Source organism: Triturus cristatus, chromosome 9 (genome assembly GCF_964204655.1).
Source record: "Triturus cristatus chromosome 9, aTriCri1.1, whole genome shotgun sequence".
In the NCBI taxonomy this organism is placed as follows: domain Eukaryota; kingdom Metazoa; phylum Chordata; class Amphibia; order Caudata; family Salamandridae; genus Triturus; species Triturus cristatus.
This window is the reverse complement of record NC_140592.1, coordinates 318447953-318474079: the sequence shown is the minus strand read 5'-3', so window position 1 is coordinate 318474079 and position 26127 is coordinate 318447953. Positions and strand designations below refer to the sequence as shown.

The 26127-nt window shown below is 44.3% G+C and overlaps 1 protein-coding gene across 1 annotated transcript in view; it reads right to left on the bottom strand.

The window, feature by feature from the left end:
• Positions 1-26127, bottom strand: part of USP4 (ubiquitin specific peptidase 4) — a 776462-nt gene that overhangs the window by 667159 nt on the left and 83176 nt on the right. Inside the window, exon 3 of the mRNA XM_085625029.1 lies at positions 8045-8175. Within this exon, the coding sequence (XP_085481155.1) occupies positions 8045-8175 (131 nt within the window). The remainder of the gene's footprint in view (positions 1-8044; positions 8176-26127) is intronic.

Sequence of the window (26127 nt, the reverse complement as noted above, 5' to 3'; positions counted from 1 at the left end):
GGCATCTAAGCCATGCTTATGGTACATGAAATGTCCTGGAGTGTCTCTAGGAGGAATAGGAACTGCTTCTTCAAGCACCCCTTTTCTGGTAGTAATCTGTCTTAACTTCGAGAAGAGCGGCATATTGACAACTGACCTGATACTTACTCTTGAACTTACTTAATACGAGAAACACAATAATGAACAGTGAACAATGAACAGTCATTCATACCACAATATGCAAGACATTTTCTGAATACTTTAAACATTAAACATTAAACATTTAATAATGGTCGACAATGATGACAGTCTGCCTAACTAATCACCACGCTGAATTCTTGACAATAACTGAATACTTCGGAATACTTGATATACTGCTAAACAGTACATATACACTGCTAAACAGTGCAGACCGGATTTGTGTACCCAAATCCGTTTTGACCGGCACAACCTATGTGCGCGTCAACACGCCTCCCCGGCGATGGTACTCACCGAGTAGCTCCTTGAAACGGAAGGCCTCAGAGAATGGACAGGACTCGATAACTGCGGACAGCGGACCCTCTGGACATCGGGATTTCGGAAAACCTGGTGGGCCTCTGTATACCTCGGATCTTGCTCTCTCAGCTAGGCTCTGGTCGGGATACTTCGCACTTCTCACCGCCTCGTCTGGGTTGATCGCAGCCTCAGTCGCCCCCGCTTGACCGGAGGGAGCTTACAGGAAATCCTGCTGGTACGCGTTTATGGTCCGTCCAGCTGTGGCAGGAGACCGGGCCTGCAACGCACCGCCGGCGCGTGAGATGAGAAAGTGTCCCTGTTCGGGCGCCATTATGTGGTAAATAAAATACCGGACTGAATTTCATACGGAATCTTAAAATAAAGTAAATAGCTCAAAATAACAAGAGGCAGAATCCGTGGTATAAGAGGTTTCTAAATGGGCTTTATTCCATTCAAAATGGCCGACTCGAGTCGCGGCCTTCAGGTTCCGTCACCACGAGGGTTCAGGAAGTGAAGTACAACATTTTGTTGATAGACATGCATTTTTATAATAAGTGCATTACAATGAAACGAATGTAGAAGGCGTAACATTTGATAAGAAAAATGACGTGACAGTGACATAATCGAAACTAGGCGTAATAAGGAATAAAAGAAACATAATTGGTTAGGATTATCAGACATAGGTGGATCTATAAGATAATACTTGGCATAGATGCGCGCGCAGCAGTATGACGTGTAATTGACGTGCAACTAGGGGGTGAAGGGGACTTGACATTAACTCTACATATGGAGACGAAAAGTCTGAGGGGTCAAGTCAACCTAATCCCAAATCATATCTAACATCCTATGTTTAGAGAACTATGTTATCCACAAGGAAGGACTCTCGGACAGAATCTATTCTATACTAACTGTGTGTGCGTGTACAAGCGTCTAAGTGTCTATATAATATGTGAGGGGCAGAAAACTTTCCATGGCAGCAGGGCTATGAATCACTTGCAGGAGGACGGAAAGGCTGAGTCCTTTGCTTGTGAGCTAAAGGAAATGTTTACCTAAATCACTAGACAGGAATGCATCGGCTGAAGAGCAAAATAGATAATTCGAAGGTGAAATACAGCTTCTTGGCAGACAGGCGAAAACTAGCCGAGGCAGGCACCGTTAGCTGCACAGGGAGTAGGACAAAGTTCATGGATACAGATGCGAGCTCAAGCTGAAGCTGTCAGAGACAGAGAGCAGGGAAAGGCTTTGAGGACAGAATCGGGCCTACTCGCCTGAACTGTAAAAATGGAGTAACTTAGCCATATAAAGTCGGTGGCCTGTCATGCTTAGGAATCGAATATCCAGCCCATAGATGGCGGATCTGACAGAGAACATGTTGACGGTAGACACACATATGTTTGCGTCTTAGAAACTGGAACTGGAGGGAACATACATGTACTTGTAACATGTATATAGAACCGTTGGGGTCCAAGATAGGGGACATAACTGACCAGGAAAATCCACATTTCCACACGAGGATGGTGTGATGTTGTAATGTATAGAAAAATAGGTTTGAAAAAAGATGCAAAATTGGCACTTATGTAAATCCTGTGTTGCTTTTTACCCCTAGCAACATACACAACAGTTTGTGAAGCCTTTGAGCAGGGCAACTTGCATGAATATTGTTATGTTCATGTGTCACAGCTAAGTATACCATGTTTGTGCAGTGTGGTTCTCTCTGCTCTACGGGACTTGTGTCAAATTACTGACAACATTACAGTGCTGATTATAACACCACATTATCGGGGTGCACTTACCTTGCTAATGCAAACGAAAAAAATAACTTTATAAATGCAATGCAAGTGTTTTTTTGGATGCCATTCAAAAACAGTGCACCTTTGAGTTCATTTTAGTCGGAAAACAGAAACCAAAATACGAGAGACAGATTAAAAAAAAAAAAAACTTTTATTTTTTGCTGTTTGCAGTTGGACGAATTCTAGTAGGCGAGGGGGGAGGCAGGGTGTGTAAAGATTTGCAGATAGTGTTATGCGACTTTGGTTTTACGACGGAGGTGAAGGCCTGGTGACCTGCGGTGGAAAGTGGGGATGGATTGAATGGGAGGCGGTGCCATTGAGATGGGGCGAGTGCAGGGTGGGGCCACACTCTGTAGGATTTGGTGGAGTGTATGGGGTGGGGGGGGGATTGTTTGTTGTGTTGAGCAAGGGGGAGCCATGGTTTGAATGGAAGGTTGAATGATGTACAGTGTGACTAGAAACAACTAAATGGTGCTATTAGAAGCGCGGTCTCCATAGCGCAGGATGTCCAATGAGAGTTTAATAGGGCCGCACTGTGCCAGACGCCTGCTTCTATGTGCTTGGTACAACATAGGCTGTGATATTATGAATTGTGTGCTTAGGACGACGTTGGCTGGAATATGCCGTATCCTTGTGTGCTCGTGTTTGCATATCCCATAATATCTCCATTGTCTGTGTTTGTTGAACACAGACGTAAATACATCAGATGGCTCAGCAAGTTAACTCTCTCTACTGACATCATCTGTGGTCTACACAGGTCCGCATTTAAATCCCAAAGCACACCCTGCCCACCATCTTTCCGCTGTCAGCAAATTTAGCACCATCAAATTCGGTGATAGTAACTTCATTTAGATTTAGTGCTTAGAAGCTGCTGCAGTGATATAAAGGTGCCATATAAAACAATTGTTATATTTCCTGCGGGTCAATAACCAACGCAGTCCGACTCCAACTTGAAAGCTACACACATCTTCGGAACAGGCACTATAACCTGGAAGGCTGCCTACAGGTCTACCCCTACCACCTGCTTGTGATTCTTGGCACCTCGCGCTTGGGCTATTAACCCATCAAGCCAGTCTTGGAACAGACAACAACATCGCCGGAGCATAGATAAGAAACGCGCATAGAAAAGGCGGTATCATGGGAAAAGGGGGAATAAAATGCAAGGAACAGATGGAACAAAATGGAAAAGAACCGATCAAATATAGAAATCCGAGCTATTGTTGCAAGACAAGACGCGAGCGGAACAATTTGGTGTAAGGGCGAGGCAGAGAGCCATTCTAGTACAAGCTGTCGCCAATGAGGAAAAAAGTGCTCACAGAGTAATTGAAGGAGACTGTATAACGCCACAAGCAAAACATCTAGTCCAGATGGTCCGTACCAAAAAGAGACAGGGCGGTAACAAAAAAGCCTCATTTTCAATCAGAGGCCAGCTTTTTGCATAAATGAGGACGCCAGCCAATGGGAATGATGGGCGGGGCTAGGTCTGCGAGACCTAAAAAGGGAGTCCAGGCCTAAATCCTAACCCACCCAAACTCATTTCAATCTGGATTCTCCCAAAAACACAGCACAGGAACACCACAACTCTTGGCATAGGGTTATATATCACATTTTCATAGCATAAAATTTCAAGATTACTAGCCTTGTTCGTTATACCGACCTACAAAAAACTGACAAACAAGCACTGCTTACTATCCATTCTACTGGTATGGAAATGGAGTGGAGGAAAGGGTAATAAGACCTGGAATAGTTTTCCTCTTTGTTGTTTGTGGATCTTAATTCATGAAACCAGCCTCCTTCAGTACCTTTTCTCTACCTCAAAAACGTTACTGCATCAAGACTCAATTCCATAATTTCTAGTCGAAATATACAGGTCTCCACTGGGGCCAATACTATAAAAAAAAAAGAATGCAGTCATCTATCAGTATGCTATGACCCAGACTATCTGAGAGTTTCAAATCAATCAGATATCACAATTGTAAGCTTCCTCCACACCCTAATAAACTGTTTGGGCTCATTCCCTCTAAAATGTAGCACCGTAAAACCATACATTCTTCTCTTCTACACCAAAGAACATACACCAGCAGTTTAAAACTGACTGAAATCCCTTTTACAGCTTAGCATTGCATCTAAACCAGTCCCAACACCAATTCAGCGGGCTTCACCAATCTCAAATAGAGGACAATGTTTACACATATCTCAGCACGAATGAAAAAGGCAACCTACTCAGAAAACTAAGAATGCTTTCTATAGACTTCATGGAGATGACCAAGAATTGGTGCTCTCACATCTCGACTGTAACAGTACTGTAGATCGCTTACCAAAATCAAATGTAGCTCCAATCTCTTACTCAAAGGAGCATAGAAATGGGATGATATTTTAATTGTTTATTTTTTAGAAGATCTTCACCGTGCAACTAAGGCCATGTTAGATTCTTGCAGGATTTTAGAGTCTCAAACAACTTTGACATAAGGAGAGGAGTAAGTCAAGGGTGTATCCTAGCCCCCTTCCTGTTTAACCTATACAATAATGATCTGGATAAAGCCCTATTGACGACAGGGGAAGATTATCCGCAGGTAGGTCGACGCGGTCTGTCAGTTTTATTATATGCAGATGGCGCGGTCCTTATATCTAGGACCGCCGGGGGGGCTACAAACTCTGTTTGATGCCTTCTCTGTCTTTATGTCGGATCGGGACCTATCAGTAAATGACTCCAAATCTTATGTTATGAAGGTGGGTCTTCCCTCAAAAAAGTCCTTGCAATTTAGGGTAGGATCTGCTCTGGTTCCCCGCACTGATGTTTTCTCGTACCTGGGGGTCATAATGGATGAGCAGATGAAATGGGGCCCCCTAAAACCGAGAAAGAGGGGATACCTGGTGCGGGTGAATTCGGCTATTTTTAATTTTGCTTCAAAATTAGGCAAGACACCGATCGCGGCGCTTTTAAACATTTATCAGGCCAAGTGTGTGAAGGCAGTCTCTTATGGTAGTGAAATATGGGGGCACGTTGCCATAGACGACCTACAAGTAGCTGAGAATGCAGTCCTGAAGCACTTATTAGGCATCCCTCGCGGTACGTCTAATATAGTGGTACATGAAGAAAACGAGGGTGCCTTACCTAAGTGACACATTGGCCCTCCGCCCGCTAACGTTTTGGTTGAAAACTTGGCTGAGTGAATGACCATCATTGAGTCAACTGATATTGTAAGAGTGTATAACTCTTGACTACGCATTCCACATACCTTGGGTCAGATTCATTAAGAGTAGCTTTGAAAGCTTAGGAAGTGCTGAACTGTACATTAATCCCGAATCGGTTACCAAAAAGGATGTGGGTGGATAAGGGAGTCTTTTAGCAGTCTAAGGACATTAGAGAGGAGAGAGATATAACTGAGAAAACCTAGTGTCCATAAATGTTTAATGTTGGAAACAACACTATTATCCGAGCCATACCTCCTGGGGTCTTTATAGCACTTATGAACGCTTTTTATTGACCAGGTTTCGGCAGGATGTTTTTCACCTTTTATTGGCTATGCCATGAGGGAGTAATAGAGGACAGTTGTTAGCACCCTGTGGCTGTGACGGCGAGTCTCCACAGGATCTGCTACACTTCCTATTATTTTGTATGAGGTCCCCCGGAAAAACCTTATTGCCCCCATTCTAAAGAGGTTGAGTTTTAAGCAGGCCAGTGCAGCTCTTATCTATTTACAACTGTTGCATGAAGAATGCATTCTTTTTGTTCTTAGTTTCCTGAAGTCTGCAGTGAAGGCCAGGGCCTGTGTCCTGATTAAATGTTAGTAATGGTCAGCGTTTACTTTTACTCAGAGGAGATATATATATATACACACACACATACATACATATATACACACATACATACATATATACACATATACACCTACATATATACACACACACAAACACACACTAACTAATTAGAGACTTGCATCAACCGTATCGGACCAGTGAGAGCCCGTGACCATGGAGAGTAGTCTCCAAAACGCGTAGGGCTGTGGAGATAATACCTGGTTGTACTCACTGTTTTGCCCCAATAAAGAACCCTGCTCGCATCAGAAATCACCTGAAAGCTGTGTGCATCTTCGCTTGTGGGCACGCTTTGGAGAAATTTTTGCCGGCGGTGCAGGTCAGGAAGAGGGCACCGCCGCAGGATAGGAATGTGGACTGCGAAGACGGATTCCCTGTCTTCATTCAGCAGAGCTAACAGGATGGCTAACAAACTCAGTGGCACAACTGGGGGGCTCTATCAAGAGCACTAACCGAAACCTCAGAAAGTCGGAACCCATCGGGGTAATATTTAAATGGCGAACTACAAGTCCCAGATGCATTGTGATATGAGGCCCACCAGAGGGCGATAAAAAACTAATTAGAGACTTGCATCAACCGTATCAGACGCTTGAGGCCGCCACCACCACCCCCCAGGACCCATCCCTTCAATTGGCTTTGGATTATTACTTTCTTGTGGAACCTAGTTTATTGTGTGATGAAATGTGCAATTATTTTATGAATTCTTTTACGTATTGATAACTTTGATGGTTACTGATTGATATTTTAATCATTTTAGGATCCTAACTATGACTATCTGTTAAAGTCAAAATTAACTTCAAAAGTGAAGGATTCACATAGCTTTGTACATGATGCATGCACCTCTGTCACATCATCAGTCTACCTGATACATGAAGGGAAACCTCACACTGCTGAACAATCAAAAGACCCCAGGATCATGTTCTGACATTACCTCAAAACACCATATACTAACAAAACAAAAAATATGGAATTACATCTTGACTTGCCCAAAACCAAAAATCGCCTCCTACCCGATACTTGAGGCAGACTGGTTAACTTTTCGAAGGCCCTGGAAACTTAACTCTTCTTGCACTACCTACCTACATAAATAGTGCCTCCCCTATCATTCCATATCTACACCCATTATTAAATATATTACATTTGGTATTATTATCTACTACATGTGAAGGGCTGTGGTGCCAATGGCCGTCCAAATATTGTTAATTTAAAGAATGAAAATCAAAGAAATTTCATGTTTGAGTGGTCATTGAGAAATACTTTAGGTAAATTCTGAACAGCAAAACACAATACACAAGAAACATCTATAATCTAGTCAAGAAGTATTCCTTACCAAAGGCCATGAGGTGACTGCACCACGACTAGAGATACATTCTAAACGTTGCAAAGACAAGGCTCCCATGGAAACGTTTAAAGAGCATGGTCTCCCAAACACCCCACCCCATTTGCAACACTATTCATTCAGTAGCATTAGCTGAATCACAATGCAACAAAAAGCTTGGCAAAAACGTGAAGCTTAAAATACCAAAGCCGCACGCTTTCTTAAAAGCTGGAAACAGCAATTCGAAAATATATATCTGAACCGTGAAATGCGGCCTCTGTGGAAGAATAGGCCATACTGAATGACAGTCAGCAAAGCAAAAACACTATTCACTAACTTTAGCGTCCAGCACAAAGGGACAGAAAGTGTTTACACGTTGAACGAGTTTCTTCCATGGAATGTGCTGCAACTGTACAGAACTTGTGCTATGTTGAGCGGCATAAGTCTTTCTCCTCGGTTTTAGCATGTGCAATTTATGAAACAATACAAAAAAACATTAAAAGATTTTTTTAAATGCCATACAAAATGGATGAATATATCAGTGAAGCAATCTGTCATGGACTCAACAACAATCCTTAAAAACATAATAAATGTATTACAATTTAAAAAAAATATCAGGAGCAATTAAAAATAAAATACTCACTTTTCGTACAATGGGCTGCTGGCCATCCAAACAGCCATACCAATTTACTAACTTCTCCCAGGCTTCCGTGGGAACCAACATATAATCCAGTTCATCAATGAGATGTTCCTTTAGGATTTGGCTTTCGGGATCTGAAATTGTAGGACAACTTTATGAGCAGACAATTGAATTCATGAGCTGTCTGTTGAAGTATGTAAAGTGTACCTGAAGTTTGCATGTTCCCTAGACCACGGAGGTCCAACCCATAACATTCACAACTTAAAATAGACATATTATTTTTCTCTAGATAGCCTTAGAGCTTCCGATGGGTGATCAGATCATCATACAATCATCTGCAATTTTATAACTGATATTTCTGTTCCAGCTTTATATTGTTTTATTCCTAGCAATTACATTGTTGATTCTTCAATTACATCAAAATAATTTCCTGGAAGAATCAAAACCTTAAATAGGTCCTGGTCTGTTGCTATACAGGTTAGGTGGCAATTGGATGGAGGCTCTGCCTGCAGTGACAGTGGCACAAAAGAAACTGTAATGAAGGCTTCCGTTACATCAAACATTAGTGGAGTCAAATAAAAGCATTTCCATATATGGCTTTTACATACCTCCCTCTTCATGAGCAAGTGAGAGTTAGGTGTTCAATACCACTTCAGGCAGGGCAGGGCAGGGCAGTAGGATTATCCGGACCAATGACTCTTCTTTAATGAAGCGATTTTCCAGTTGCAATGCTTTATGTACATTATGTCTCCTAATATCCCACCCTCCTGTATTCAACACATCCTTTGAGCACTATCACTTTCAACGAAGGCATTCTTGTTCCACCACCCATTTAAAAAGAGTGTTGGCCTTAGAGCCCAGACCACTTACTTCTCCCCAGGTTTCACCTGTTTCCTCCTTCATGAGTCCATGTTGTTTCAGTCTGGCAATAACTAGAAGTAACCCTCCCCCCTACGCCTTATACTGAATGCTCATTCGGTCTTGTATACCATGATCCACTTGGAATCTCAAGACTACAGTACTTAAAAACCACAACAAACCACAACTATTAGAGCAAGTTAAACAAGATTCACAAAGACTATATTCCATAGGTTGAAAAAACGTGATGCTTGCACAGTCATTCCCAAGTAAAACACGGCCGTCACCTCTAGGTCACTTGGTGTCCATCACATCCATACCCGGTCAGGAATATGAAAAGGAGTTGCTTACCTGTAAATATGGTTCTCCAGTAATGGTATCTTTCATAGATTAAAAAGCTTGAAACATCCCAGTTGTCGTAGTGGGATACTATCATAGGAAATAATGCAAAGAACAGTCACTGCAATAGCCTATCTACTTTCTTTTGTAAAACAGAACCAAGCTTAAGTAATAGTCAATTAGGCAACAGCACCCTGTAGAACACTTCCAAGAGAGGCTAAGTTCCTCAGTTTTCAAGCACAAGTGTGAAACTATATATCCTGAGGAAATAAGGAAAGCCTCTCAGGGGAGGAGGGTGGGTCGCATGTGAATCATTGAAAGATACCAATACTGGAGAACCGTAGTTACAGGTAAGTAACTCATTTTCTTCTCCAGTATTAGATCTTTCATAGATCCACATGCTTCAATCAGAGTAGTTAGCAGTTGCATAGACAAATGTGCATAGAAACAAGCAATATATATACCCTTAGAGGATGGTGGGTAACCAAACACAAAACCACACACGAAAACACACAAAAACGTTTATCATTAGCATAGCAACAACGTAATATGCAAAAGCGAAAACCTACCACATCTTTAAAATGGTAAAAACATATAAATGAAGAAATACCTCCAAGTGTAGAGGCTTACCTTATTGAAACAGATGACGTAAGACTGCCGGTCCTACAGCAGCCTAGCGGTAAGTTGCCAGATCCAAACAACAATAATGCCAAGTGAAAGTATGTGCCATCTTCCATGTAGTGGCACAACAAATCTTGTCCAACAGGACACCGGCAAAAAGAGCAGCAGAAAAGGATACTGCCCTTGTTGAATGTGCCTTGGCCTTGAACATGAGCAGTTTACCCACCTTGGTATGACAGAACTGAAAAGTTGCTGAAATCCATCTTGCAATAGTCCTCTTTGTGACAGAGGCACCAAGCCTTTGAGGCCCATATGAGACCAGTAATTGATTCGTTCTGTGGAGCTGCTTAGATCTTTGCAAATAAAACTTAATGCATCATTTAAGATCGAAGGAGTGAAGAGATTTCTCTCAAGGAGAGGAGGGAATCAGACAAATATGTGCGGAGGACAACAGGTTCATTAAGATGAAACGGAGTTGTAACCTTCTGGATGAATTTAGGATTGGTTCTCAGTAAAACCTAGTCCTCTGTAAAACATAGATAGGGTTCTCTTATAGTGAAAGTTTAGATTCCACTTACTCTCCTTGCGGAGGTAAGCACGAGAAGCAATGCCATTTTCCAAGTGAGAAACTTGAGGTTCGTTTTGTGAATTGGTTCAAACCGTGGTTTCATTAGTAGAGATAGGAATTGTTTGATGATGCGAGAGGAACAAAGGGAAGAAGCATCGGAAGTACGCCTGTATCGGGAGAGGGCGGTGAGGTGGACCCCCTCACTGCTTCGTACGCCAGTCCTGACTTTGAGAGTGATAAGGCAAGACATGTTCTGGAGATGAGAGAAGAGGGTGGATATAGTTCCAAAGGCACCAAGAACAAAAACGCTTCCATTTTAATCTGTATGTTTTATTGGTGGACTCAAATCTAGCCCTGGACAACACATCCCTACAGACCTGGGGAATGTCTAAATCTTTGAATTCACTGAATTCAGGTGGCAAGAATGCAACTGAAGAGAAGTTGGATGCGGGTGCAGGATGTGTCCTTTGCTCATGGTCAGTAGAGTTGTTATTACTAGAAGGCAAGAAGGCTTGGACTCAGAGTAGGAGTAGCTCCGTGAACGAATGCTGGCAGGGCCAACATGGAGCAATGACGATCAACTGGCATGGTTCCCTTTTCATCTTCATTAGAACTCTGGAGATGAGAGGGCATGGGGAAAAAGCGTAAGCAAAGATTCCTGACCATCTCATCGAAAACGCATTCCCCATGACCCCCTCCGAGGTTCCCTGCTGGTGAAGTAACAGCATCTTTGGTTCTCTTGATATGCTAAGAGGTCTAAGTTGGGTGTTCCCCATTTCTGGAAGATGGAGTCAAGAATTAACTGATCGTGTTCCCACTCGTGACATGTTTGTCCTGTTCTGCTCAAGGTGTCTGCTAGGTTGTTTCTCACTCCTGGAAGATGTTCTGCCTTGATGATCATCTGGTGCAGTAACACCCACTCCCTGATCTTTTGAGCTTCCAAACATAGAATTGGAGTCCTCGTTCCTCCCTGCTTGTTGAGGTAGTGCATGCAGGTGGTATTGTCTGTACGAATGAGGAGGGAGGATACCCATATTCTTGGAAGTGGATGTGCATCTTGGAGAGAGAGACTCCATTTGCCACTTACTTGAAGGTCTTGAAGGTGACCCCCCTCCCAGCCTTCCAATGAAGGATCCGTGGTAGGGTCGAACTCTGGAAGTGGAGAGAGGAATGTCAGGCCCATAGAGAGACTGCTGGCGAACTGCCACTAAGGAAGTGCTTTTTTTCATGATCGGAGTGATCTGAATAATGTCCTTGAATGATCCGGTCACCTCAAGTCATTGCCTGTCCCAACTGCTCTTGAAAAGGTCTCATCCTGAGACATGTGTGAGGCACCATGAGGGTGGCCGAGGACATCATGCAGAGAAAGGATTTGAGGAGACAGACCAAAGCAAACTCTTTTGAATACACTGAGCCAGCGATAGTATGGTTTTTCGCCTTTCTGTGGATAAGAATGCCTTGTTTTGGATGGTGTCCAACATCGCTTCGAGAAAGGTTATTCATTGCGAAGGTGTAGGAACAGATTTTGGTAATTGACTGCAAGCCCTAGAGAGCGAAACAGTTGTAGACAGATGGAAATGTCCTTCAAGGCCTGGTAAGGCGAAGGAGCCTTCGCTAGCCAACTGTTGAGATATGGGGAAAAACTGCAGGCCTCGTAATCGTGGGTATGCTGCCACGGAAGCAAGACATTTGGTAAATACCAGAGGCGCTGAGCGGAGGCAGAAGGGAAGGACCTTAAACTGATAGTGCACACCTGCCACAGTAAAACAGAGAAAGCTTTGATGTTTGGGATGGATAGGAATATGGGAACACACATCCTGTAAATCGAGGCTGTCCAGAAAATCCAAATGGTTCAGAAAATCTAATATCTCCTGGAAAGTGACCATGCAGAAGGATTTTCTCTGCAAATATTTGTTGAGCTTTGAGGTACAGAATGAGACAGATTCTATGGCTCCTTTTTGTAGCACTATGTATGCTTTCTTCTTGATTAACTGAACATGGGATGATAGTGATTTTTGTGGTGGGTGAGGAGGCGGTACTGTGAAACTCCAGGGTATGGCCATATTTAATTATATCCATGACCTGTCGGTCTGTGGTATTTTTTGCCATTGACTGAAATAGCGTGAGGTGAGAGTTCCTTTGCTTGAAACAAAAGGTGGGGGGCAGGGGAGGGGGGGGGGGGGAAAGAGACGCAGGCCCCGAGACCTCGTCACGGTTTCCTGCAACGGTTGTTTACATCTGGGTTGCCTGGAGTATGCCGCCTGTGGTGGTGCACGATATGTCTGTTGATGTTGGTAAGAAGGGCTAAATGAGTTACAGGTCTGAGGTTGGTATTTTTGGTAACCTCCACAAAATGAATACCTTCCTCTACCACGGACTTCACATAAGGGGGGTCTTCCTGTATTGGAGCGTGTCCAAAGCCTTAGCAGTCTTGGTGTCTGCCAGGCATCATCAATATGCTTAACGAAAAGCGCATCCCCATCAAAAGGTATATCTAGGATTTTGCTTTGCACCTCAGGGCGAAATGCTGCTCTCAACTAAAAGGACAGCGGCTCCAGGCAAACCTTTTTCGTTCAAGAAGAATCTCTCTTGTCCTCTGGAAGGAGGTCCACATATGGAGCGATATTGGACCATATTTGGCGGTCGTATCTTCCCAATAATGCTAGCGTGTTAGCCGCACGCAAAGTAGTGCCTGTGGTGGTGGTAAATCTTTTGACAATATTATCAAGGCGTCTTCCTTTTTTGTCAGGTGGAGTGGTGATAGGCACTGAAGGATTCCTGGACCTCTGTTGTGCAGCTTGAGTTATCACCGAGTCTGGTTTCGGGCGCCCTACCAGACAAGCTGGCACATCATCAGGAGCCTTGTATTTTTTTTAATCTATTTTAGGCAAAACTGCAATAACTGTAGCAGGTGTTTTCTTACCCTTCACACCTTCCTTCCAAATATGGTCTATAATAGGTATTGCTCTCACAGTCTTCCGAGACAAGTCTTTAAAATCATGAAGAAAGCAGTCACACTTCTTGACAGTTTTTGATAACTGAAAGTGAGAAGCTGCCCTCTCCATCAATGCATGGCAGCCACCAATGGCCTCCGGCAGAAAATCCGCTGTCTGAGGAGGGGGAAGCAGGTGTTGAGATTACATAAGCTTCCCACTCATTGCCAGTTGATCTTGTACCTTGAGTTTCAACCGCCTCTATTTCCCCATCATCAGCGGTATCATGCTGTTGCGGAGGTAAAACACTATCTGTCACAGGCGACGTTCTAGGCGAAGGCTCAGACACCCATGGTGGAGGTGGAGGCAGAGGTGCACTTGTCGATGAAGGAAAATAAGTATGATAATCCTGGAACATGTTTTGCACTTCTTAGACTAATGCAACAGGAAGGTGGACCATGGGTTCACAAACAGGTTCCATGTTTTGCATCTGTGCATGTGGAATGTGAAAGTCCTGCTGATTATAACCCTCGTAATTGTCTTAATCATCGTCCTGATACTTGATGGAAGCTGAGAGGGACTGTGGACAGGGCCAAACATGTCATCTTCATCAGACTCCTCCAAAAATGTTGAAGGAGGTAGAGGCGAAACCAGTGTCGTCGACGAGAACGTCGTTGATGGATATAATGGTGTAAGTTGTAACGTAGACGGTTGCTTGAGGCTAGAAGAAGCATATAGCGTAGTCAGCTTAGTTGACGGCAGTGGTGTCTGTGTCATCGATGAGGACATAATAGGACAAAATTATCGTTGCCAACGATGCAGAACCGTGGTAGCCGTTGCACTCGTACTCGACGAAGAGGTGGTCGTCCACAAAACAAACCTAGTCGACGAGGATGTAGACCCGGACAAGGAAGTCATCAACTGAGAAGACATAATCGACGAGGAAGTCGTCCGAGGTGATGGTACCTTTGCCGTCGCTACAAACATCATCGTGGAGCTGCCGTCGATGGCGCAAGAGACCTTCGGCAACAATGGGTTTTTTGACAAGATAGTCGATGACGATGACAATGCAGGGGAAACATGCCCCGATGGCGATTTATGCGTCAACGGGGACCCAGAGGATGGTGCCGTCGACTATAGAGTTTTTTAGAGACTATAATCTTCATAGATGGCTCTGAAGAGGATTTATCATGCTTAAAGGTCAGAGACCCTTTCTCCTCAGTAGGAAATTCAGGCTTTCCTTTTTGTGAGGGGCCTGCTGCTTCCTGATGGGATTTTTTGGATACCTTTTTATTAGTACCCTCAGGAGATTCTCGAGACCTCTATCTCCTTTTAAATCTTTCACTCGGGAGATATCAGATTTCTTTTTCAGTCTCTGCAGCCAAATCAACAACCTACCCTCTCTGTCTTTAAAGGTTTTGGTTGAGAAAGTTCTACAGATCTTGCAGTCCTTTACTTTATGCTGGGAGTAGAAACATGTAAATACAGTTTTTATGGGTGTCTTCAGCATGCAGCCTCTTCTTACCGCATGTTCCACGTGACCTGAAGAGACTTTTTTTTTTTTTTAAGAACCTGACATTTTGAAGACAATATCTGGTACTTTGTAAGACAAAAACCTGGGCAGAGCTCAGGGAGACTCCCTGTCACACGACGTGCGGTAGAAAATCGGAGGAACTTACCTGGGAGTGTTCTACAGGGTGCTGTTGCCGGATTGGCTATAACTTAAGTTTGGTTCTTTTTTACAAAAGAAAGTAGATCGGCTATTGCAGTCACTGTTCGTTGCATTATAGCCTATGATAGTATTACCTACTGCTTTTATAAGGATATCGTGGGACTCCCACTATGAAGACGGGAATGATTCAAGCATGTGAATCTATGAAAGATCCAATACTGGAGAAAGGAGTGGTTCAATGAGTCACACCCACTCCGGAGTAACCCAATATTTAAATACTAAGAATTTCCTTGATTGTATCTACTACCATCCACAGGGTAGAGATGACTAGAATGGATTAACAGTACACACCAATCTAGGAGATACTCCATATGTCTAAAAGAGTACACCCCAGCATGAAAGGTTGGCATCAGCGAAACAATTAGGCAGTTAGCCACATGATGAATTTCCTTGTTTGCAGAATTTTGGCCACTGGAATGTCTTCTTCACTGCTCCTCCTCTTCATAATAACAGCAGTGTTTCACGTTTTCGTTTCCTAGGAAGTGTTTTCTTGGACGCAACCCACACCAAGTACCCTGCCGGGACACCTCAAAAGGAAACAATTACTCTCTCAATTTCCAGATATGCTGCTCAATCAACTGTCATAAGTCATTTCGCACTACCCTCTTGCTTTCCATGTGGACCAATCACTTGGGTTTGCATAGAAAATGGATTTTTGGGGTTTTCTAATAAATTTGGCACCATTTGATGACTTCACAAAACTTTCATATAAACACTCACTTCCTTCATGGAAAATTCCATCAAGCTGGTGCCAAGAAAAAAAGGAGGGGGCCCAAAAGGCGTTTTCCCCATGCAAATTTTCATAGGAAAATTGAATAGCATTACACCAAATTTGGCAGAAAGTTAGATATTCAACCAGAAAGCTTCCTTTTTGTGATTTGGTGTAAATCCATTCAATAGATTTTAGAAATTAAGGTTCAAAATGTATGCATATATAAAGATAAGGCTTTGTGGCTCCAGCAGGTCAATAAAGATCTTATTGGCTGCCTCACATCAAAAAAGATGTGAGGCACATTTTAGGACTCGGGGACTCAATCCCTGGTCCTAAAAAAAAAAAAAAAAAATCACAATAAAAGATGTATTTTTTTTTTTTTTAAGATAAGGAGGCAGGGATACCCTGCAATGTCTGGCCTGGTGAGTGGATCCTAGAGGGAGCCATTGGCCTCTCCCCGCAGCCCCTGGGCTTGGAAATGTTATGGGTGACCCACATGGGACAGGGCCATCCAAAGGAAAAAAATGGCAAGAATATAAAATGAGCCGAATAGCCACTCATTTCATATTCACTGCTCCTGCCATTGGACGCACCATAATGCGCTGTGAGGGCTATTTATACATATTGGCATGTCCTTGTGGTGTCCCTAGAAGGAGCAAATGCACCAGAAAGCATTTCTTTATATTGTGGTGTGGGGTGGGGGGGGGGGGGGGGGGGGGGTTGTATGGAGCACAGCATCCCAATAAGGACCCTCAATCAAAAAAACTTGCAATAAGCCTCCTGGGTCATTGAATACATGACCCCAGAAAACTTTACCAAACTTTTTTTTTTTTTTTTTAAATACTCAAGAGCTAGAACTATATGCTCTTCATCCGGAGTGCAGGAAGCCTTGTGGTTGGTTCTATGGAGGCATTCTGTGGCCTGCAAATGTGAAATAAATGACTTGGTGAATGGTTATGGCGGTTTGAAAATAAAATGCTTTATTTAAAATATTTGTGTGACTGTAATTATTCATCATTGCCCTTTACATGGGAATACAGTGAATGATAGTTTTTGATCAATTATTTTGGTCTCTAAGTGAAAAAGCCAATGGGTGTGGTTTATATACGTTGAGGTTTTGACCCCCTGATAAAAGCGAACAGGCTTGCCTTTTACATTTTGGACTTTTCACCCTTTGACAAAACCAGTAGGTCTGCTTTACTTAAAAGGATAGCCTCCTCCCTCAGATGCCAACTTTGTATTAGATCTTACCAGCCTGAGTGGTTTCCAGACTAGCTTATGTGAAGTAGAGGGTGCGATAACCCAGAGTGTCAGCAGCAATACACTAGGCCCGGATGGTGTCCAAATTGATTTAATAAAATGTAATACTGATTTTTGGGCACCTTTACTGACCAATGTTTTTAATAATCTTGCTCACAACCTGATCGCGGATTCATGGTCCACATCCATTATAGTACCTATATTGCCATATTTCGTTTTGAAAAAAGGTAACCGGTCCTAAACTGGTTATTTCACTGAGCAATACCACTGTCAAAATCTTTGGGAAGGTTATTTATAACCCAATTAAGGAGTGGGTTCAAGCCGAGTCAGTTTTATATCCCTGTCGGTAAGTGTTTAGAAATAAAGTGGGAATAACTGAGCAATGTTTAAACTTGAATTTGATACTCAGCAAATATACGGTTGCCAAACGAACCCCACTTAATTTAGCATTTAAGGACTTGACTTCAGAATTTTAATGTGTTAATCGGTCCAAGCTGTGGAAAATGCTTATTTCTCCGGGTTGGACAACACACTAGTGCACTTTTTGGCTTATTTGCACAACGACATGAAGGAAACAATTAGAATCAGCACTCAAGGAGAGGTTTCGGTGATATAGAGGTTTGTCAGGTGTGCGACAGGGGTGTGTGCTGACCCCTCTTGTATTTATTTTATATATTAATAATCTTTTTGTTTTAAACCACTATCACTCCTGATGTACCCAAAATTAAAGGTATGCTGCTACCCACACTCCTGCTTAAAGCCATGAGTCACTTGGTGCTTGCTTATGTGGATTTTATGGCCGCTTTAGATTTATGAACAAATGTTTCCAAATCACACATCATGGCAAACGGCCCAAAGTACAAACTGCTTGCAACTCTTTCTTTCAGCACTAACTGCCTGAGTAGCACGAGTAACTTCTCCTATTTAGGGATTACTTATGCTGCTTCAGGTTCTTGAATACCTAACATCGTGCAGCATAGGGTTAAACTGTTTATAGCAATTGTCACTTGATGTAGTCTCCTGCAACCACTGGAGGAAGCTCGCTCGCCCGCTCCAGTAGATTCAATGTGTCTCTATTGCAATGCACAAGGCCGAGGAGTGGGGCATCTCGAAATGGGAAGCCATCCAGGGGGAAGAAACAATTTCTGTAAGAGACTTCTCTCAGACCCCATATCCTCTTCTAGCTTAATTTGTCATGAAGAGTTAGGCCTAACTTATTTAGATGATTGTATTAGACTCCAGGTAGCACTATTGTGGCTAGCTATCGGGAAAAAGAATGAGGCCAGTTTATCCATAAATATTGTCCTAGATTGCCTTTTATGTGATGGAGGGTTGCGTATCCCATGGTTATCTTATGCTAAATCACACAACTACAAAATTGGTTTTCAGTGTGTCTTTGTGGAGCCAGGAATACTCTAAACAAAAAAACAGGCATTAAACTAGCGCAGCATAACTAGGAGCGCTCCTAATGGCCTAATAGGGAAGCAAGTAAGTTCAATATTATAGTTTATCAGAGTCTCTATTCACTAAACTCCCTCACTAATTATCTTTGGCTTGCGTGGGGGCGCTGGGAACGCTCATTACTATTTCACTTCAGGGCAGACACGATAAAATTTCTGTTGCATTTTCTGCCAGGATACACGAAAAACTTCAATAATACACCGCCTCTCCTTCGTCCTCTTCCTAGCTTTTGTTTATACAGGAAGCACCCGGGCTCCACTAAGCCAATCACAACACTGCAATGCAGCGTATTGATTGGCCTGAGAGCAGTGGTGTGGCGCTCAGATGGGGAATGGGAGCCTGGGCATGTTCTCCACCCAGGCTGTAAGGCAGACTGGGTGGAAAACATTCAAGCACACTTAGGAGGGTGCCACCACGCCTCCCCCTGCGCTGCACAACCTAGCCCCGCCCCACAAAACTGCCTCAGCACAAAAAAATAAAATGATAACATTGCGTTATCATTTTATTTTTCCTTTTTTGCTATGCTCAAAGGCAGTGGGGTGAAACTCCTCCACCTCAGCAGAGGCGCCGCCTCTGGAAATCACTTATGACATCATCCACAATGCTGCCGTTTACTTCACTCTACAATATTGTACAGTATTTGAAACGAACTTCAGTATCAAATGTCCCAGAACCGTCCAAAGCAAAATTCATATCAACCTCTGCTTCTATAAAATTATTATACTTTATCCCAGTCCTACAGACAAGAGTATCCTACTAAGGTTGCCAAACCCTTAGCATTCGCATCATTCGCCATGTGCAGAACTTTTTACATACAGCTACTACCTCCAGACACCCACGCCCCACTAGGTGACAAAACTCCTACAACACGCAGCGTTCACCCTGAGCAAAACTCTTCATGAACAGACAGACACCCAAGTCCCTTTAGATGGGAAGACTGCTAATATACACAGCCTTCAAAACTGCATAATCTCTTCTACGAGAGCCAACTCCCTCCACACACCCAAGCCCCATTTCGTTGCCTAGACCCTACTATGCACACCCTGTGCACAACTTATGACAAAAAGCCCACTACCTGCATACTTCCAAACTACATTAGATGTGAAGCTCCCATGAGGATTTAACCCAGATGCCACACTTTGGAGTTGCGTGCGTGGCTCTGCAGTGCGAGTAATCCAACATTGTTTGATGTTTCACATGACGAAGGTGTGACAGCTTTGCATCCGTTTGCACAAAGCTCTTCAACACCTAGTGTAATGAATCGATGTAAAGCTTTTTGGTCAGAGTTTTTTTTTTTTTTTACCATTTCAAATCCGTTCTAAAGTAAGTGGCGTGAAGAATTGTCATATTTTGTGTGTTTTTCATTTCTTTTATTTTACCTGCTTTGATGAAGACCAGCAACTAGCGCTGAAGAAGGACCTCAGGGCACAAGATGGGACATTTGTGAACCAGTGTTTTGTGCCACTGATCTAGGCTAGGCACAAGAAAGGGCAGCGTTTGTGAGCAGAGCAGCTAAAAGTGTCTTGTGCTTGGAAGTGCAAGCTGTGCGAGTAGGGTGCGGTGTCAGGGTTTGATGTATGCACTGGGGTGTCAGGGTTTGATGTATGCACTGGGACAATGTGTACTACATTGTGCGAGAACCACTGTGCCAGGCCTCACAGAGAGCGCGTCCCATAGGAAAAGAGGAGGAAGTGCAAAGTTCTAACAGCAGCAGCTGTTCAAGCACTCGTGCTTGTGCTGGCTGCGGGAGCGAGCAGAGGCGCGCAGGCCTTTTGTTTTCAATTAGCACGTGCGCCGCTGCTCGCTACCAGATGGTGGATGCCAGCACAAGCACGAGTGCTTGAAAAGAGCTGACCGATTCCTAAAGGTCACTCCTAGAGCAGTGCTGCGTGCTACGCTCTAGGCGAGACCAAAAACAGGCTCTGACACAGCTCGAGTAAGCTTGTGGTAAGCTGTATTTCACCACCTTGGCCTTGCAAAAGATTCACAGCGTAATGCAAAAGTGCCTGGCAGACGCGTTTCGGCTGTTTGCATTTGTCAATGTCGGTTCCATGTACACAGTTCGTCATCCAAGGGATTTTTAAATCCTCGTTTGACTCTCATTGGAGCGTGCCGCGTAGTTATGAAGAGAGGACTACAGATAAGAGTGAATACTCAGTCTCAGTCCACTGTCAATACTGTCCTTTTCTTAAATCATACTAGCTCACTTACGTATATCCCTGGAAGCACATCACAGTGCGCCTCATGTACAGCCACAAAATGGTATTGTGCAGAGTCTCTCTCTCTCTCTCTCTCTCTCTCTCTCTCTCTCTGTGTGTGTCTCTCGCTGTGTCTCTCTCTCTCTCTCTCTCTGTGTGTGTCTCTCGCTGTGTCTCTCTCTCTCTCTCTCTGTGTGTGTCTCTCGCTGTGTCTCTCTCGCTCTCTCTCTGTGTGTGTCTCTCGCTGTGTCTCGCTCTCTCTCTGTGTGTGTCTCTCGCTGTGTCTCGCTCTCTCTCTGTGTGTGTCTCTCGCTGTGTCTCTCTCGCTCTCTCTCTGTGTGTGTCTCTCGCTGTGTCTCTCTCGCTCTCTCTCTGTGTGTGTCTCTCGCTGTGTCTCTCTCGCTCTCTCTCTGTGTGTGTCTCTCGCTGTGTCTCTCTCGCTCTCTCTCTGTGTGTGTCTCTCGCTGTGTCTCTCTCGCTCTCTCTCTGTGTGTGTCTCTCGCTGTGTCTCTCTCGCTCTCTCTCTGTGTGTGTCTCTCGCTGTGTCTCTCTCGCTCTCTCTCTGTGTGTGTCTCTCTCGCTCTCTCTCTGTGTGTGTCTCTCTCTCTGTGTCTCTCTCGCTCTCTCTCTGTGTGTCTCTCTCGCTCTCTCTCTGTGTGTCTCTCTCGCTCTCTCTCTGTGTGTCTCTCTCGCTCTCTCTCTGTGTGTCTCTCTCGCTCTCTCTCTGTGTGTGTCTCTCTCGCTCTCTCTCTGTGTGTGTCTCTCTCGCTCTCTCTCTGTGTGTCTCTCTCGCTCTCTCTCTGTGTGTGTCTCTCTCGCTCTCTCTCTGTGTGTGTCTCTCTCGCTCTCTCTCTGTGTGTGTCTCTCTCTCTGTGTCTCTCTCGCTCTCTCTCTGTGTGTCTCTCTCGCTCTCTCTCTGTGTGTCTCTCTCGCTCTCTCTCTGTGTGTGTCTCTCTCGCTCTCTCTCTGTGTGTCTCTCTCGCTCTCTCTCTGTGTGTGTCTCTCTCGCTCTCTCTCTGTGTGTGTCTCTCTGTGTGTGTCTCTCTCTGTGTCTCTCTCTGTGTCTCTCTCTGTGTCTCTCTCTGTGTCTCTCTCTGTGTCTCTCTCTGTGTCTCTCTCTGTGTCTCTCTCTGTGTCTCTCTCTGTGTCTCTCTCTGTGTCTCTCTCTGTGTCTCTCTCTGTGTCTCTCTCTGTGTCTCTCTCTGTGTCTCTCTCTGTGTCTCTCTCTGTGTCTCTCTCTGTGTCTCTCTCTGTGTCTCTCTCTGTGTCTCTCTCTGTGTCTGTGTCTCTCTCTGTGTCTGTGTCTCTCTCTGTGTCTCTCTCTGTGTCTCTCTCTGTGTCTCTCTCTGTGTCTCTCTCTCTCTCTGTGTCTCTCTCTCTCTCTGTGTCTCTCTCTCTCTCTGTGTCTCTCTCTCTCTCTGTGTCTCTCTCTCTCTCTGTGTCTCTCTCTCTCTCTGTGTCTCTCTCTCTCTCTGTGTCTGTCTCTCTGTGTCTGTCTCTCTGTGTCTGTCTCTCTGTGTCTGTCTCTCTGTGTCTGTCTCTCTGTGTCTGTCTCTCTGTGTCTGTCTCTCTGTGTCTGTCTCTCTGTGTCTGTCTCTCTGTGTCTGTCTCTCTGTGTCTGTCTCTCTGTGTCTGTCTCTCTGTGTCTGTCTCTCTGTGTCTGTCTCTCTGTGTCTGTCTCTCTGTGTCTGTCTCTCTGTGTCTGTCTCTCTGTGTCTGTCTCTCTGTGTCTGTCTCTCTGTGTCTGTCTCTCTGTGTCTGTCTCTCTGTGTCTGTCTCTCTGTGTCTGTCTCTCTGTGTCTGTCTCTCTGTGTCTGTCTCTCTGTGTCTGTCTCTCTGTGTCTGTCTCTCTGTGTCTGTCTCTCTGTGTCTGTCTCTCTGTGTCTGTCTCTCTGTGTCTGTCTCTCTGTGTCTGTCTCTCTGTGTCTGTCTCTCTGTGTCTCTCCCTCTTAGTGTCTCTCCCTCTTAGTGTCTCTCCCTCTTAGTGTCTCTCCCTCTTAGTGTCTCTCCCTCTTAGTGTCTCTCCCTCTTAGTGTCTCTCCCTCTTAGTGTCTCTCCCTCTTAGTGTCTCTCCCTCTTAGTGTCTCTCCCTCTTAGTGTCTCTCCCTCTTAGTGTCTCTCCCTCTTAGTGTCTCTCCCTCTTAGTGTCTCTCCCTCTTAGTGTCTCTCCCTCTTAGTGTCTCTCCCTCTTAGTGTCTCTCCCTCTTAGTGTCTCTCCCTCTTAGTGTCTCTCCCTCTTAGTGTCTCTCCCTCTTAGTGTCTCTCCCTCTTAGTGTCTCTCCCTCTTAGTGTCTCTCCCTCTTAGTGTCTCTCCCTCTTAGTGTCTCTCCCTCTTAGTGTCTCTCCCTCTTAGTGTCTCTCCCTCTTAGTGTCTCTCCCTCTTAGTGTCTCTCCCTCTTAGTGTCTCTCCCTCTTAGTGTCTCTCCCTCTTAGTGTCTCTCCCTCTTAGTGTCTCTCCCTCTTAGTGTCTCTCCCTCTTAGTGTCTCTCCCTCTTAGTGTCTCTCCCTCTTAGTGTCTCTCCCTCTTAGTGTCTCTCCCTCTTAGTGTCTCTCCCTCTTAGTGTCTCTCTCTCTTAGTGTCTCTCTCTCTCTGTCTCTCTCTTAGTGTCTCTCTCTCTTAGTGTCTCTCTCTCTTAGTGTCTCTCTCTCTTTTATATATATATATATATATATATATATATATACATACATACATACATACATACACACACACACACACACACACATATATACACACACATATACACACACATATATACTAATGGCTGTAGAGGTCTTTTGGGATTAAAGAAGATTATTTTGCTGCATTACCTTGTGGTCTGTGCTTCGTTGTCCTGAGAAGTTTGCGCAAGCCGATGAAGTTCGGGTCAATATATATGTTTCCCCATTAATCCTACTGGTGATTGCCAGTAGGTATTTATAGTAAGGACCAAAGTTCCCATAGCAAAGCTTTTTATGTTTTGCCAATAACTTTGGCGCCACTTGTCGAATCTTCAAAAGTTTCGGGGTGATCCGTCAAGCGGGGCCAAGACAAAAGGAGGTCCCAAAACACATCTTCCCCATGTTATTTCTAGCGGGATTTTTATGCCTCCTTAAGGCCTCAGGACTATAGTGGACTTCTTCGCCCAACGAGTGGTGCACTAGGAGGCGCATTTGCAGAGTGAAGAAGAAAGGGGGCATCACTGATGACATCTCAAATGACATCACTGATGACATCATCCACATATTCATACACTCACTCCCACACGGAATCAGTCACCCATAGAGCTACTCAAACACCTATTTACTCACACATACAGTCAATCACACAGTCATTTACTCTGCCATACAGTTACACACACACACACACACACACACTTACTCACTCATACATACATACACTAACACGTACTCACTCACTGACAGAAGCACATACTCACCCATACAGTGACACATACTCCATCACTCATCTATACTGCCTTTCACATACCCTGTTACTCACCGATATACCACTGACAACAACTCACTAACCCATCCAGCCCCTCACACATACACTCACTAACCCATAAAGCCACTGACTCTCCCACTCACTCATCCATACAGGCAGTCACACACCTCCTCACCCATCCACAAAGAGACTCATACAGGTACTCAGACAACCAATCATTCACGCATACAGCCACTCACAAACCCATACAGCCACTTACTGAAACAGACATTCACACACCCAGTCACTCACCCATACATTTACTGAGACGCACCCACTAAATCCTTCATACAGGCACTCCTACACCAACTGATTCTCCAATACACCTTGGTGTATATATATTTAACACTCAAACTTTTTAAAAACGCTCACAGTCATTGGATGATGTCATTAGTGATGATATTTGAGGTGTCATCAGTGATGCCACTGACCATGTCATGAGTGATGTAATATGTGGGTCATAAGCAGTACAATGCAGGATTACAGTTAGCTCAGCTAACTAACTTCTGAATTTCATTGGTTTTGTACGAGTGAAACCCGAGCCCAACTACAACGCCCCTCTAACCTTTATTTTTTTCAGTGAATATATAATATATATTCACTGAAAAAAACAAAGGTTTAAGTAACGCTTTAGTGAGGTGAAATGTTCAGTAACAACGTAATGTTTTAAGCTCTAAAAACCACTGAAATTCACCAGTTATAGTTAGCTCATGTAACCATAATTCGAGCCTCAAGGTGACTAACTCGCGCCCCCGCCAGGCAGAGTTTACTCATCAATACTTTCACTGCAAAGTTTGCAGTGATAACCAATGATGTCATAGAAAAGGTCACGAGTGATGTAATATGTAGGGTAATTAGCAGTGCATGGTGGTGGGCACGAATTCTATTTACTTGAGACAACTAGAACTGTAATTAGAGAATTTTAGTAGTTTTTTAGTTAAAAACGTTACGTTGCTACTAAATATTTTACCGAACTAGGTTACTTTATCATTTTTTTTGCAGATAATTATAGTTTCTTTTTTAACAAAGTAATATTTAATTACCATATGTAAATCTAACCCCCCACATGCAGCCACCCCCACACAGTCAGTGAGGCAGTGAGGCAGTCAGGCCCTGCAGCCAACCCCCGTAAAGACAGCCAACCCCACACTGCACAGGGTTTTCGGTTGTGCACGGCAGAAGGTTCGCCACAGGGCCTGCAAGCCAACTCCACGCTGTGCACAGCCTTTGGTCGTGCGCAGTTAGGGGTTGGCCACAAGACCTGGCCCTGGGGACCTTATCCGTCAAGGATGTTTTTTTTATTTTTATTCTTAATAAATGTATTTTTTTTTTTATAACGGAGGGAAACCATGTGCCCCCTCGTCCCCTCCTTTACCAGTCCCAATATGGCCCAGGGACTCCCTCCCCTAGAGAGAGAAAATATCTCACACACGAGTGGCCATGCAACACGGCCCACGCCCCTCCACCAGCCTTATTAGACCCGAAAGGACCCCATTCCCCAAGGCCACTAGCTGAAATAAAGGGGAGCGGGCTGCCCCCCCCCCCCACCCCCCCCCTACGAGGAGTTATTGGCCCCTGTGATTCTATCCCCCAAGTGCCCGCTTTACTTAAAAGTTGGGTGCTCTGGTGCCTACCTAGGGCACCCACCATATTCTCGGAGGCCGTGGGGGGAGCCCCAAGTCCTCTGCAGGCCAGCCATCTCCCTGCATGCAGCGGGAGCAGGCATTGCTCCTGCCCGGAGGGAGCAGCTACTACTGCTTTGAGCGGGAGCAAAATTTTGATTTGTTTCCCTGCCCGCATCAATCCATACAGGGAAACAGATCAAAATTATTCTCCGTGCTGGCAGGCCATTTTAAAAGAACCCGCTGGCTGGGAACAGACTGTTTCTGCTTGGTGGGAGATTTAAAAAATGCTCCCACCAAGCAGGAGAAAACCTAG